The sequence below is a fragment of the Mauremys mutica genome, chromosome 13, assembly GCF_020497125.1.
Source record: "Mauremys mutica isolate MM-2020 ecotype Southern chromosome 13, ASM2049712v1, whole genome shotgun sequence".
In the NCBI taxonomy this organism is placed as follows: Eukaryota; Metazoa; Chordata; order Testudines; family Geoemydidae; genus Mauremys; species Mauremys mutica.
This window is the reverse complement of record NC_059084.1, coordinates 31,527,865-31,542,379: the sequence shown is the minus strand read 5'-3', so window position 1 is coordinate 31,542,379 and position 14,515 is coordinate 31,527,865. Positions and strand designations below refer to the sequence as shown.

The window sequence follows — 14,515 nt, the reverse complement described above, 5'->3', positions numbered from 1 at the left end:
GGTAGCGTCCTTTCTCCCAGGAGTTCGGAACACCCTGGCGGATCACGTCAGCAGATCCTTCCTAACTCACGAGTGGACGATTCGTCTGGACGTCATCCATTCTGTTTTCCGGAAGTGGGGATTTCCCCACATAGACCTCTTCGCCTCTCGCGAGAATCGGAAGTGCCACGTGTTCTGCTCCTTCCAGGGACGCTCCCCGGGCTCCCTCTCGGACACAGTCTTTCCAGGATATCAGGAATATCTCCTCTACGCCTTTTCACCTTTCCCGCCGGTCCACAAGGTCCTACTCAAGCTCCGCAGAGACAAGGCCCACTTAATCCTGATTGCTCCAGCGTGGCCGATACAGCACTGGTACACCACATTGCTCGACCTGTCGGTGACCGACCCAATTCCCCTACCACTCTGGCCGGATCTCATAACTCAGGAACACGGCAGACTTCGCCACCCAGACCTGCAGTCCCTCCATCTCACAGCATGGATGCTGCATGGTTAAGTCAATCCGAGCTGCGTTGCTCCTCCTCGGTTCAACAGGTGCTCCTGGGTAGTAGGAAGCCTTCCACTAGGTCGACATACCTAGGTCGACATACCTGGCCAAGTGGAAGTGTTTCTCCTGCTGGTGCGCTCAACACGATACTGTCCCCACGCAGGTACCAGTCCCTACTGTCCTGGAATATCTCTGGTCCTTGAAACAGCACGGCCTAGCGGTTTCATCCATAAAAGTTCACCTGGAAGCCATCTTGGCTTTCCATCCAGGGGAGAACGGGCGTTTGCTCTTTTCTAACCCTGTGGTTACCAGATTCCTCAAGGGCCTGGAGCGCTTGTACCTGCAGACTCGACGCCCATCCCCGACGTGGGACCTCAGTCCAGTTCTATCCAAGCTCATGGGTGCCCCCTTTGAGACGATGGCCACCTGCTCGCTGCTGTACCTTTCCTGGAAGACAGTCTTCCTCATCGCCATTACATCGGCAAGGCGAGTGTCGGAACTTCCGGCCCTCACAGCGGACCCCCTATATACGGTGTTTCATAAGGACAAGGTACAGCTGCGACCACACCCCACCTTCCTCCCTAAGGTGGTGTCTGCCTTCCACGTCAACCAGGACATCTTCCTCCCGGTCTTCTTCCCGAAACCACATTCCTTACGTCGGGAACAGCAGTTGCATTCCCTGGACGTTCATAGGGCTCTCGCCTTTTACATCGAGAGGACAAAACCCTTTCGAAAAACACCTCAACTCTTCGTGGTGGTGGCAGAACAAATGAAGGGTCTTCCGGTCTCTTCGCAGCACATTTCATCTTGGGTGACGTCTTACATCGGTGCCTGTTATGACTTGGCTCAGGTTCCAACTAGCCAACTCACTGCCCATTCTACTCGGGCTCAAGCTTCATCTGCCGCCTTCTTGGCCCACGTACCCATCCAGGAGATATGTCCGGCAGCTACCTGGTCATCTGTGCACACCTTTGCGTCACGCTACGCATTGGTGCAACAGTCCAGAGATGATGCGGCATTTGGTTCAGCAGTTTTACATTCTGCGACATCTCGGACCGACCCCACCGCCTAGGTAAGGCTTGGGAGTCACCTAATTGGAATTGATATGAGCAAGCACTCGAAGAAGAAAAGACGGTTAGTCACCTTTGTAACTGTTGTTCTTCGAGATGTGTTGCTCATATCCATTCCAAACCTGCCCTCCTTCCCCTCTGTCGGAGTAGCCGGCAAGAAGGAACTGAAGGGGCGATGGGCCGGCAGGGGTATATATCCTGCGCCATAACGGCGCCACTCCAGGAGGCAACCCAGCCGACCCACTGAGTGTTGCTAGGGTAAAAATCTTCCGACGAGCGTGCACGCGGCGTGCGCACACCTAATTGGAATGGATATGAGCAACACATCTCGAAGAACAACAGTTACAAAGGTGAGTAACCGTCTTTTCTAATGAAAAAGCGGGCAATGGGGACAAGGATGGATGGATGGATTGGCCAGTCATTTGTCCTGTTTGTATAGGAACTTTTCCTGAGTGTATGTATTGAAGTCAGAGCAGCAGTTTGGGATAAAACCTCTGCCACTGTACAGGAAGCAGCTGATATTGTTGACTCACATGTACAAGACAGACTCTTCAGTGAGCACAGATGCAAGAGGGAACAGCAGAAGCCTAGTTTAAGTAGGTTCTCCATTTTATCCCCAGGAAAAGGCAGGGCAGTGGTGAGTCAGAGCATGCCCCACCCCAGAACCCATCCCGTCCTGGTAATCATAATTACAGGCCTCTAACGCAGGAGGACAGTCCAAAGAAGTGTTACTCATGTTGTTCCACTGAGCACATGAAAAGAAATTGCCCTAAGCAAGGGAAATCCAAATAAAAACCATGTTCAGCCCTGGTTAACGCATCTACCTTCGACTTAGGACCCCAGGAGGTGGTTTAGGTAATCCTAGTGAATTTTGTAAGAGCTGACGTATTGGAGGTTGGTTAAAACATTTATCAAAGATGTACGGGAACAGTAAGGTATGCCAAGGTTGGAGGGACACTGGTGCCCAGATTTCTCTGGTTGGAAGATAAATGGTTATGAATTCTGATGTGCTCCCAGGGCAAAATTTAAAACTCCTTGCATTGGGAAAATTTGAAATTAGCACCAATAGAGCTGGACTGGGAACGCTTAAATGTTGGTATACTGGATAGCACTCCAGTAGATGTACTAATTGGTAATGATATCATGTCTGTGCGTAAAGATATTAATATTATAACTCCTAGTAAGAGCATAACACCAAAACCCCACTTCATCAGGAGAGATGAAGGGGCATACACTGGACATTTCCAAAGGTCAGTCCAGCTCATCACAAAGAATATCTAAATGGATAACACAGTGTGTCACACTGTGATACCAATTAGCTGATGTACCTCTCCCACTAAACATCTGTGCTCACTCTTTCAGAAATGAGCCAATTTCTGAAATATACAAGACAGTGATATGGAGTAACCCACTAACTTTTGTCAAGCATTATCCGTTGGATGTAGCTGCTGGGGCAGATGCCAAATTCAGGAGAGCAGTACTGTAGTCCCCGTTGGACTGATGCAGCTTATACTCTCTATCCTACCATCCAGAAAGGATATGCCTTGCCAGTCGCTTATATTGGAATCCACAGTGACACATACTCCAGGAAGAAAGATTATTTACTCAACAGAACTTTGGTTACTCCATCCTTCCTTTCAAAATCTTCTGTTAATACGGGCTTCATGTTGTGAGGGAAATAAGGGGGAGTTGCATATTTTTCGTCCGTTAGTCCATCACACAAGAGTGTGAGGGAGGCACAGGGTACATGCACAGCCCCAGTGAGCACTGCTATTCAAAACAATCTGATCGTGCATGCTTGAGGCACAGTGGGATCCATGCTGATTACAATATCTTCAAGAACCATTTACTGTAGGGTAAGTAACCAGTCTCTTCAGGCTGTCTTCAGTCTCAGGCAGACGTCACTGCACTGGTTTATATCCAGTTGACATTTTGAATGTCATCAACCATAAGGGCTAGTAACTTTTTATTAATAAAAAGCTTTGATTCTGAAGCTCAAACATATCCACTTGGGAGAAGTACTGGCTTGTTGAACCACCCCAATCTGACCCCCCTGGTATTACATTTATTCTGGATATATTCTCTCATCTGCAGCTTTTTTTTCTCTTCTTCATGCATGACTCTGGCTTGATAAAATAGCACATAGACTTTCTTTAAACAGTACAAAATGTGTGGAAGCTATCAAAGATAACAGTGGTCTCTAATCACAAAACCATCTTATCAGAAATATTCTCTTCTGAATACATTTTTGCAGGACCACAGTCAACCAAAAAGATCACACTTGACTTCAGGTTTCTTTACCTTCTTTTGTTCCCAATAACATCAAATTCTTGGGGGAGGCAGGCTTTTCTTATTTTCTTTCTCATTTCTTCTTTAACATTCCCACAAAGAAGTCTACTGTAGGATTCACAGCCTAGTCACACAGTCGCAGAACATCTTTTTGAGCAGTAGCTGGCAGTTAGGATGTGTGTGCAGTCTTAAACCCAACGTTCCATGGACTGAGTGTATAAACCCATCACTCCTCTGTTCTTGTCTATCCAGCCACTGGCACACTCACAGAACTTCTCTCTATTGTTTTAGTTTTCATATAATATATAGTATATATATACTATAGTATATAGCATGGTCTGGTAGTTAGAGCAGGTCTTGTCTACTTAGACCTGTAAGCTCTTGGAGAGTCTCATAGCCCGAGCTCTATCCTGAACCCAAGCGTCTAACCTGCAATTTTATAGCCCTGCAGTGAGCCCTGCAAACCTGAGTCAGCTGACCCAGGCTCTGAGACTTGGTGCTGTGGGTTTTTTACCACAGTGTACACATATCTAATGTGTCTGTACAATGCCTAGCACAGTGGGATTGTGATCTCAGTTGGGACCTCGAGGCATACCATAACATAAGTAAAAAATAAAATGGTTTAGATAGTTGAACGTAGTATTGACTAAAACGTCATGATTTAACTATTGTAGCCTTGAGCTATTTTCTGTCAGTTATTTGCTGGGTTTTTGGTTTCCTCGGGTCTTGTTTGCCTTTACAGACCCACAATGACCCTTCTTCCTCTCCTCTGTTGGAGTCCAGCTTAAAAAAGGCTTCTGGAGGCAGAGAGGAATTGAAGGATTGTTATAAAAGGTGTGTGTAAGATGTAGGGTGACCAGATGTCCTGATTTTATAGGGACAGTCCCGATATTTGGAGCTTTTTCCTATATAGGCTCCGATTATCCCCCACCCTCATCCCAATTTTTCACACTTGATGTCTGGTCACCCTAGTAAGATGTTAATTATTAAAACCAGAAAAGGATAAAAAAATCTCAGTGTAGGTGTAGTATCTGAAACTAGTTTTCACTCATTTTTTAAATAACTAAATTTAAAGTTGCTAGTGTCCCTTTAATCTTTAGTTGACATCAGAGTCCACGCAACATCATCTTCAAGTAGTCTCCCCTCGTATATATCAGGCAGAGTCCAAAGGCTACCTTTCCACCCTCCTTTTGCCTACCCTCCACCCTGGAAGCCACCATTCTTCCACTGTAGGAAGACAGGACAGTAATGCTATTAGTATTTCTAAATGCCAAACTTGTAGATCCCCACTTTAGAGTTGTTTCTTCCCCCACTCCCCCCAGTACTAACATATTTATAATTTTACAGAATACCCTGGCAGTGAAGAAAACATTGACATTTCCCAGGAGCTTTCCCCCCAAAAATCAGTCATCACCACAAGATACAATTCTTCAAATAGATCTTATCCCCACCTAAGTACACCGTTACATGTCTCTGATTCTGGGCACCATAGAGACAGTGTGAAAGTAAATGGTAAGATGGATCTCATTTGTGGCTTGATAGCTTTGTGTGTAAGTAGTAAATGTGAGTAAAAGGGAAATGTATAGTGTGTCACAGCAGATGGATTTAAGCAGCATTAGTGGTGCAAATTCGCCTATACCAGTTCAGATGTGTTGTGTTTACATGTCCCTGCCATCCTGAGGAAGCTAAACCCAATTTACTTGCCTAGGCTATATGCTGATGCGTGTTGTTGTTGTTTTTTCCAGTTTCACTCCATAATGGTTCTTTTAAAGTACAGTAGACACTTGTTTGCAGCAAACCCTTGTAAGAGCAATCGCCGCTTACAAGCAACATTTTCCATGGGAACACTTTTTTCCTATTGTGAATTGTCGACGCTACCCTTAACAGCAACAGCCACTCAGCAGCAGCAGCAGAGCAAAATATGTTGCTACTATTGAGTGTCTACTCAACTGTCTCTCAATCTCTCCTGGTCACCTTTTTGTTCTTTTTCATAACTCAGTATGTGGTTTACAGCAAAAGTAGCCTTTGGTAAATACATTCTATTAAGTTTCCATTTATAAATAGTTCATAAAGGGCTAGTAAATTAATAGATGTTTAGAAACATGGTATACAGAGGAGTATGTGCTATAAGCACATCAGTAGAAGGTGTTAATAGATGGTTGTAAATCATGGTGGTTCTTCAAGTACTTTTCCCTATGTGTATTCCACAGCTGTTATACACATGCGTTTCATGTGCCTGAGACTGGAGATTTCTAGAAAATAGTGTCCGCTACATCTCATAAGGAGATCAAAATTTTAAATTAATAATAAATAATTGCTCAGTTTCTTTGCAATCACCTGCTGGTACATGTTCTGAGTTTTCCTATTTAATTTAAATGTTTGTGTCCATGTGTTTGTTTGATATCTGAAGATTAATCCCATGATGTTAAAGGGAGCTATTAGTGTGTGTTGATGTCTTTCACAAAACATCATGATGCCTGGTTAATAATAGAATTGACTGAATTGATTTATTTTGATTAATTAAAATATTGTCTTAATGAGTCAAGTGCAGCATTAATTCCTTACTCAGCTTTTCATGTGTTCTTGGTTTAGAATCAAATGTCTGGTTCCACCAACTAAAATATTCACTGACAGTTGTTCCTCTATGAAAGTACTGCCTTGACTTTGACTCAGGGCTTGTCTATGCTTGAAATGCTACAGCTGCAGCAGCGCTTCCGTGTAGGCGCTACCTGCACTGATGGGAAAGTTCTCCTATTGGTGTAGGTAATCCATTTCCCTGAGAGAGGTGGTAGCTAGGTTTACTGAAGAATTCTTCTGTCAGGCTAGAACTGTCTACACCAAGGGTTAGGTTGGCTTAACTAAGTCACCCAGGTGTGTGTGATTTAGGCTCTGGCTACACCAGAAATCTTACAGCTGCGCTGCTGTAATGTCTCTGTTCTTCTTCGAGTGATTGCTCCTATGCATTCCAGTTAGGTGTGTACGCCGTGCGTGCACGGCTCTTCGGAACATTTTTACCCTAGCAACTCCGGTGGGCCGGCTGGGCGCCCCCCTGGAGTGGCGCCGCTATGGCGCTGAATATATACCCCAGCCGGCCCGTCCGCTCCTCAGTTCCTTCTTACCGCCCGTGACGGCCAGTTGGAACAGTGGAGTGCTCCGTTTACCTCCACAGCCCTAGCGTTTCTCCTTTTCTTCAGTGTACATAGTTGGTTAACTCAGTTTAGTTGTTAGATTAGTTGAATAAGTTTAGTTAGATATAGTTTAGTAAGGGAATTAGGGGGGTTTAGCCCCTCTTCTTCCACAACCGGTGCGGGCTCATGCCCAAGGCACCGGGGTTTAAGCCCTGTGCGGCTTGCCAGCGGCTCATGCCTGTCGGGGACCCGCACGACTCCTGCCTGCGCTGCCTCGGGGAGACCCATCGGCCAGATAAGTGTCCCATTTGCATGGCATTTAAGCCGAGAACTAGGAAGGAGCGGGACACTCGCCTGAAGCAGCTCCTTATGGAGGCGACACTTCAACCTCTCGCGCCGACCCCAGCGGCACCAAAGTCTTCATCGGCGCGCAGCGCACCAGCGGCCCCGAGCCGCTCCGGTACCGAGACTGCTCGAGCTCCGCAGCCGGCACCGGCGTCCCGGCACCGTTCTCTCTCTCCATTGAGGAAAAGGAAGCCGGCGCAGGCGTCATCTAAGCCGCATCCTACGGGACCGCTTGCCCAGCCACCACCGGCGCCTCCGGTACCGGCTGCGGCGGTGCACAAACCGTGCACGGTACCGTCGACTCCAGCGCCGCAAGAGCCGTTGAGTCCGGTACCACCCTGCTCCCCAGTACCAACCGCGGTTGAGCTGCGGCTCCCTTCTACGCCCGAGACATTCTCGACGGCGAGAGAGCTCATCGAGCTCACAGAGGCACCGAGCCTCCGGCCCCCGGCACCGCCGGTGCGGGCCGTTCAGTCAGCAGGCAAGCCGGCGATGATGATACGTCCGCCTCCCCCTGCCGCACGAGATGGGCGTCGGTCCCGGTCCCACAAAAGGTCACCGCCACGCCGATCCAGATCTCGGCACCGCTCTCCATCGCGGTACTGCTCCCCGTCTCGGCACCGGTCGCAGTCCTGGTACCGCTCTGCATCGCGGTACCGGTCGCACTCCCGGAGACGCTCCCGGTCCCGGTCACCCGACCGTCGGTACCGAGGGAGGTCCGGATCCCGGTATCGTTCCCGGCACCGCGACTCCCGAAGCCGCTCCCGACGCCGTCGGTCAAGGTCACGGTCGAGCTCCCGGCACCGGTCGAGCTCCCGGCACCGTACCAGTCGCTGGTCCCGCTCTCCATCCCGGCACCGCAATGACCGGCACCGATCCTCGGCACCACCCAGAGACCTACTGCCAGCGTCCGCGGCTCAGTCTTTCAGCGCCTCTGCCCCGCCTTGGCCTTCTCGCCAGCCCTCGGTCGCCTCGCAGGCGGGCAGCGGGAGAGATCTCCGGGCCGACCCCCAAGGCCAGGACCACGGACCTCAGCAGTGGGGCTTTTGGGTACCTTGGGCCTACCACGAGCCTCAAGGACTCCCCTTTCCCCCGCGACAAGTGGGCGCCGAACATAGGGTGCCCGAGGCCACGGTGAGCAGACCTCCCCCATCACCAACGGGTGAGACCCCGACGCCGCTTGGTCCCACGCAGCATTCAGGGTCCGAGGCAGCTTCACACCCCCTGGAGGAACCAGCTCCAGAAGCGGTAGTCCAAGCTCGGTCTTCATCGTCCTCGCCGGATGAGACGGTGGCAGGGGCGTCTACGGCGGACCCCCCTCCCATTGACTTGCGGGCCCACCAAGACCTTCTTCGCCGTGTGGCAAAGGCTATCGACCTCCCCGTGGCGGAGGTCCCTGAGGATGATGACCAGGTGACCAACGTCATTGGAGCTGAGGCCCCGCTGCGGGTGGCCCTACCCTTCATCCGCACTATACAGCGGAATGCCACTACCATCTGGCAGTCACCGGCGTCCGTCCCTCCTACCGCGCGGGGCGTGGAGCGCAAGTACTCGGTCCCGCCCACCGGATATGAGTACCTCTACACACACCTGACTCCGGACTCCCTTGTGGTACAGTCCGTAAATGACCGGGAGAGGCACGGACAGCCCGCTCCGGCGCCAAAATCCAAAGATGCACAGCGTATGGATCTGTTGGGCCGGAAGGTCTATTCGGCGGGTGGCCTCCAGCTCCGGATTGCCAACTAGATGGCTCTTTTTGGAGCTGATCCCAACTGCCTCGCGTCAAGAGTTCTCGGCCCTCTTGGAGGAAGGCAGAAAAGCCTCCCGGTCCTCCATCCAGGCCGCTCTGGACTCGGCGGACTCAGGAGCCAGAACCCTGGCCTCAGGAGTCACCATGAGGCGTATCTCCTGGCTGCAGTCCTCCACCTTGCCGCCGGAGGTGCAGTATACCCTTCAAGACATGCAGGGTCTTTTCTCGGAGAAAACGGACTCCAGAATTCAGACCCTCAAGGATGGTCGAATTGCCATCCGCACCTTGGGGATGCACACACCTGCTACCCAGAGGAGGTCATTCCATCAGCAGCCCTACCGGCCTACCCAGGCCAGATCACGGCCATATAATAGTCGGCGTGCGAACTTAAACCGCCGTAGACCATCGGGCAACAGACGAAACCAGAGCCAGGCCCCTTCCAAGGCCCCTCAGGGGCCCAAACAGGCCTTTTGATGGGATGCCCGAGGACGGCCCATCAGTCTCTTTCACGGATCCTACCCCGTTATTTTACAACCGCCTTTTCCACTTCCTTCCGGCGTGGTCCCAAATAACATCGGACAACTGGGTCCTTCGTACGATCCAGTATGGTTACCGCCTTCAGTTTATTTCGCCCCCTCCTTCCCACCCGCCTTCTCTGTCCCTCTTCAGGGACCCCTCTCACGAGCAATTCCTCCTACAAGAGGTCGAGACTCTGTTGAGCTTGGGGGCCATAGAGGAGGTGCCGCACGACATGCGCGGCAGGGGATTTTATTCCCGATATTTCCTCATCCCCAAGGCGAAAGGAGGTCTCCGACCCATACTGGACCTCCAGGAGCTCAACGCGTATGTGCTCAAGCTCAAGTTTCGCATGGTCACTCTAGGGACCATCATTCCCTCCCTGAATCCGGGAGACTGGTTTGCCGCCCTCGGCATGAAGGACGTCTACTTCCATGTCGCGATCTACCCTCCCCATCGACGCTACCTGCGCTTCGTGGTCAACAGCGCGCACTACCAGTTTGCGGTGCTGCCCTTCGGCCTGTCAGCCGCGCCAAGGGTCTTTACCAAGTGCATGGCAGTGGTTGCCGCAGCCCTCCGCCGTCGTCGCATACATGTCTACCCGTATCTCGACGACTGGCTGGTTCGTGGGACATCCCGGCAGCTGGTAGTGGACCAGATGACAGAAGTACTATCCCTATTTCGGTTCCTGGGCCTTCTCATCAATGCCGAGAAGTCCACCTTAACTCCATCGCAGCGAGTGGAGTTCATCGGAGCGGTCCTCGACTCCAGTTTAGCCAGGGCCTGCCTCCCTCGATCTTGGCACCAGACAATGGTCTCCATCATCCGGGACCTACACACCTTTCCCACGACGACGGTGCGGTCCTGCCTACGCCTCCTGGGCCACATGGCGTCCTGCACATTCGTGACAACGCACGCCAGGCTGCGCCTTCGCCCATTTCAATCTTGGCTGGCGTCGGTGTACCGCCCGCATCGCGACCCCATAGACATGGTGGTCACGGTCACGAAGCCTACCCTCGATTCGCTCAGCTGGTGGCTGAACCTAGAGGTAGTGTGTGCAGGAGTCCCGTTCCGCCCTCCTCGCCCATCCGTCACACTGACCATGGATGCCTCAGCGTTGGGATGGGGGGCTCATTTGGGCGACCTTCACACACAGGGTCTCTGGTCGCCCCAAGAGCTCTCCCTCCACATCAACGTCCGGGAGCTGCGAGCGATCCTCTTGGCGTGTCTCACCTTCTGCGCCCGTCTGCAAGACCGCTGCGTCGCGGTGTTCACGGACAACACGACGGCGATGTTCTACGTGAACAAGCAGGGCGGAGCCCGCTCCTCCCTGCTCTGCAAAGAAGCCATGCTCCTGTGGGACTTCTGCGTGACCCACTCGATTCGCCTGGAAGCGTTCTTTCTTCCAGGAGTACAGAACACGCTGGCCGACCATCTCAGCAGATCGTTCCTCTCCCACGAGTGGTCTCTTCGTCCGGATGTGGGGCACACAATTTTCCGGAGGTGGGGGTTTCCCCATATAGACCTGTTTGCCTCCAAGGAGAACAGGAAGTGCCATCTGTTTTGTTCATACCAGGGTCGCTCCCCAGGCTCCCTGTCGGACGCATTCCTCTGCTCCTGGACGGATCACCTCCTCTACGCCTTCCCTCCGTTCCCGCTCGTACACCGAGTGCTACTGAAGCTTCGGAGGGACAGGGCCCACGTCATACTCGTCGCTCCGGCCTGGCCGAGGCAGCACTGGTACACCCTGCTGCTCGAGCTCTCCGTTCGGGATCCCATTCCCCTTCCGTTATGGCCGGACCTCATCACGCAGGACTTCGGCAGACTCCGCCACCCGAACCTTCAGTCCCTCCATCTTACAGCTTGGTACCTGTGATGTTGACCCACGCAGAGAGGGACTGTTCGGCGGCGGTACAGCAAGTCCTACTTGAAAGCAGGAAGCCTTCCACTCGCTCCACCTACCTCGCGAAATGGAAGCGTTTCGCGCTCTGGTGCGATCAGCGCGGCCTTAATCCCTTCCTAGTCCCTATCCCTACAATCCTGGACTACCTCTGGTCCCTTAAAGAACAAGGACTAGCGGTCTCCTCCTTGAAGGTGCACCTGGCGGCCGTGTCCGCCTTTCGTCCATCCATGGGAGGTCGGTCCATCTTCTCCAAACAGATGGTTTCCCGCTTCCTTAAAGGCCTGGATCGCTTGTACCCGCCGGTTCGGCGTCCTACCCCGACCTGGGACTTGAATCTCATTCTGGCCAGGCTTATGGGACCGCCCTTCGAGCCCCTGGCCACGTGCTCTCTGCTCTACCTCTTCTGGAAGACAGCCTTCCTCGTCGCAATTACATCAGCAAGACGAGTCTCTGAGCTCCGTGCCCTAACGGTTAGTCCACCATACACCATCTTCCACGGAGACAAGGTGCAGCTTCGGCCACACCCGGCCTTCCTCCCTAAGGTGGTGTCGGCCTTTCACCTCAACCAGGAGATCTTCCTTCCGGTCTTCTTCCCGAAGCCGCACGCCTCACCTCGCGAGCAGCAGCTTCACACCCTGGACGTCCGCAGGGCCCTCGCTTTTTATATCGAGCGCACGAAGCCCTTCCGGCGTTCGCCACAGCTGTTCGTAGCGGTTGCCGACCGCATGAAAGGCGAGCCGGTCTCCTCGCAACGGATTTCCTCCTGGGTGACGGCATGTATCCGGACATGCTACGAGCTTGCTCGCGTGCCACCATGCTGCCTCACCGCTCACTCGACGAGAGCGCACGCCTCGTCGGCCGCCTTCCTGGCCCATGTCCCCATCCAGGACATCTGTAGAGCGGCCACCTGGTCTTCTGTCCACACCTTCGCTTCCCACTACGCATTGGTGCAGCAATCCAGAGACGATGCAGCCTTCGGCTCCACAGTCTTACACTCTGCCACGTCTCACTCCGACCCCACCGCCTAGGTAAGGCTTGGGAATCACCTAACTGGAATGCATAGGAGCAATCACTCGAAGAAGAAAAGACGGTTACTCACCGTAGTAACTGTTGTTCTTCGAGATGTGTTGCTCCTATCCATTCCAGACCCGCCCTCCTTCCCCACTGTCGGAGTAGCCGGCAAGAAGGAACTGAGGAGCGGACGGGCTGGCTGGGGTATATATTCAGCGCCATAGCGGCGCCACTCCAGGGGGCGCCCAGCCGGCCCGCCGGAGTTGCTAGGGTAAAAATGTTCCGAAGAGCCGTGCACGCGCGGCGCGCACACCTAACTGGAATGGATAGGAGCAACACATCTCGAAGAACAACAGTTACTACGGTGAGTAACAGTCTTTTTAGCCACTCTAAATGAATGGGGGGAGAGCTGTCCCTTTGACTTAATTGATCCACTCCCAACGAGCGGCAGTAGCTACATCGGTGCAAGAAGCTCTCCCACCGACATAGCGCCATCCACACCAGTACTAAAGTTGCATAAGTTAGGTCGCTTGGGAGTGGCTAATTCACACCCCTGAGCAACATAACTTATGCAGAATTAAGCTGTAGTGTAGCCATCGCCTTCATTCCTTATTCTAGATAGAACTGTCTACCTAGACAAGCACTAGACAAAGTATAGAATACTAACCATCAAACAGAAAATGGAGTGAAACATTTTCTTCTCTCTAGCCTCAAAAACAGCCACAAAGTTTTGGCTTTCACAAGTTCTTAGAAAGAGCTGGAAGTAAAAAAGATAAATATAAAGAGTGATGAATTTGGGAGTGGGTTGAGAATAACTCCAGATACACCACACTACATTATACGTGTCTCACAAAAGTCAGTTAGGAGGACAACTCAAAGTAATTAGCAAGATACTAGCTTGCTGAAATATCAGGAAATAACAGAGCAGTAGTGGCCACTTTATTAAGGTTGTGTAACAGTTTTCTCTTTCATCTCTTTTCAATAACTCTCCAGAACTTTGAAGTTTCAGGCTGAAAGCCAGATTTGGTTTCTGCTTAAAAGCAACTCTTCATTTTTGGAAATTTTGAGCAAAAACATTTCAATTATTTTTAAAACATGAGGAGAGGTAGTAAAATAAACATCCCCAATATTTGAGGTCAGTGGTAGTCATGTGCCTAAATTCCTTTAAAAATCTGGTTCTAGGTTTCTTCCTTAGCTTCCTAACTCCTGATGGGTGCAGATGTGGGGTTCCCTTCTGCAGTACTCCTAAGGGGTGTGTGTGTGATACATGGTGTTTTGTTGCTGTCTCGGGTACTGCTCACATACTTAAAATTGAGCACTTGCTGAAGTCCTTTGCTAGATTGGGGCCAGAGTGCACAGTATTATGTAGGTCTGAGTCCTTGCCAGAGAGTTTCATATCATAGCTTGTATACATTCTATTTACAATTTTTTGCAAGCCAGCACAATTCGGCAGTCCTGAAGAGTGAAGCTCCTTCAGTTTTCCATCTTTTTTCCTTTTAAACAAAAAATAACCTAACCTAAAAAAAAAAAAAAAAACTGTCTAGGAAATTCATGTTGTAAACATAAAGGTTGCATGGTTAATTATTAAAAAATAAAAATAAAAAATTGCATGCACAATCCTGACTCTGCTCTTTTGTGTTAGTCTTCAGTTGCCTGATGACCTACTGTTTCTCAAACAATATGATCTATCATACTTTTTTCTGCAACTGTAGATTCACAAGTATAGCAGCTTATGATAATACATATTCTTTATATATGCCAGACAGTCCTAAAACTCATACACAACATACAATTCATTTAGAAAAACACATACAGGAATAGCGACAATTTGGTGACATGTATAGGCTTCCTAAGTTGGCAGTTATCTTTTATAGTTAACTGCCTCAGTCCTGAGTTATCTAAAAGTCTGTGCTGATGATTGAATAGAAAAATGTATACTACACAAAAGTTACTAGAATACTTAAATGAGAGAAAAAATAAATCAATGACAGTAAAGATGTTGGACCATTCTGACAAAGA

The 14,515-nt window shown here is 50.7% G+C and overlaps 1 protein-coding gene across 5 annotated transcripts in view; it reads left to right on the top strand.

The window, feature by feature from the left end:
• The window catches only part of PHF20 (PHD finger protein 20), a 193,130-nt gene that overhangs the window by 131,095 nt on the left and 47,520 nt on the right, over nt 1–14,515 (top strand). For 4 of the 5 annotated variants that reach the window (XM_044985267.1, XM_044985269.1, XM_044985268.1 and 1 more), the window contains one exon: nt 5,191–5,355. In XM_044985267.1, the coding sequence (XP_044841202.1) occupies nt 5,191–5,355 (165 nt within the window). The remainder of the gene's footprint in view (nt 1–5,190; nt 5,356–14,515) is intronic. The other variant, XM_044985270.1, reaches the window with a different exon arrangement.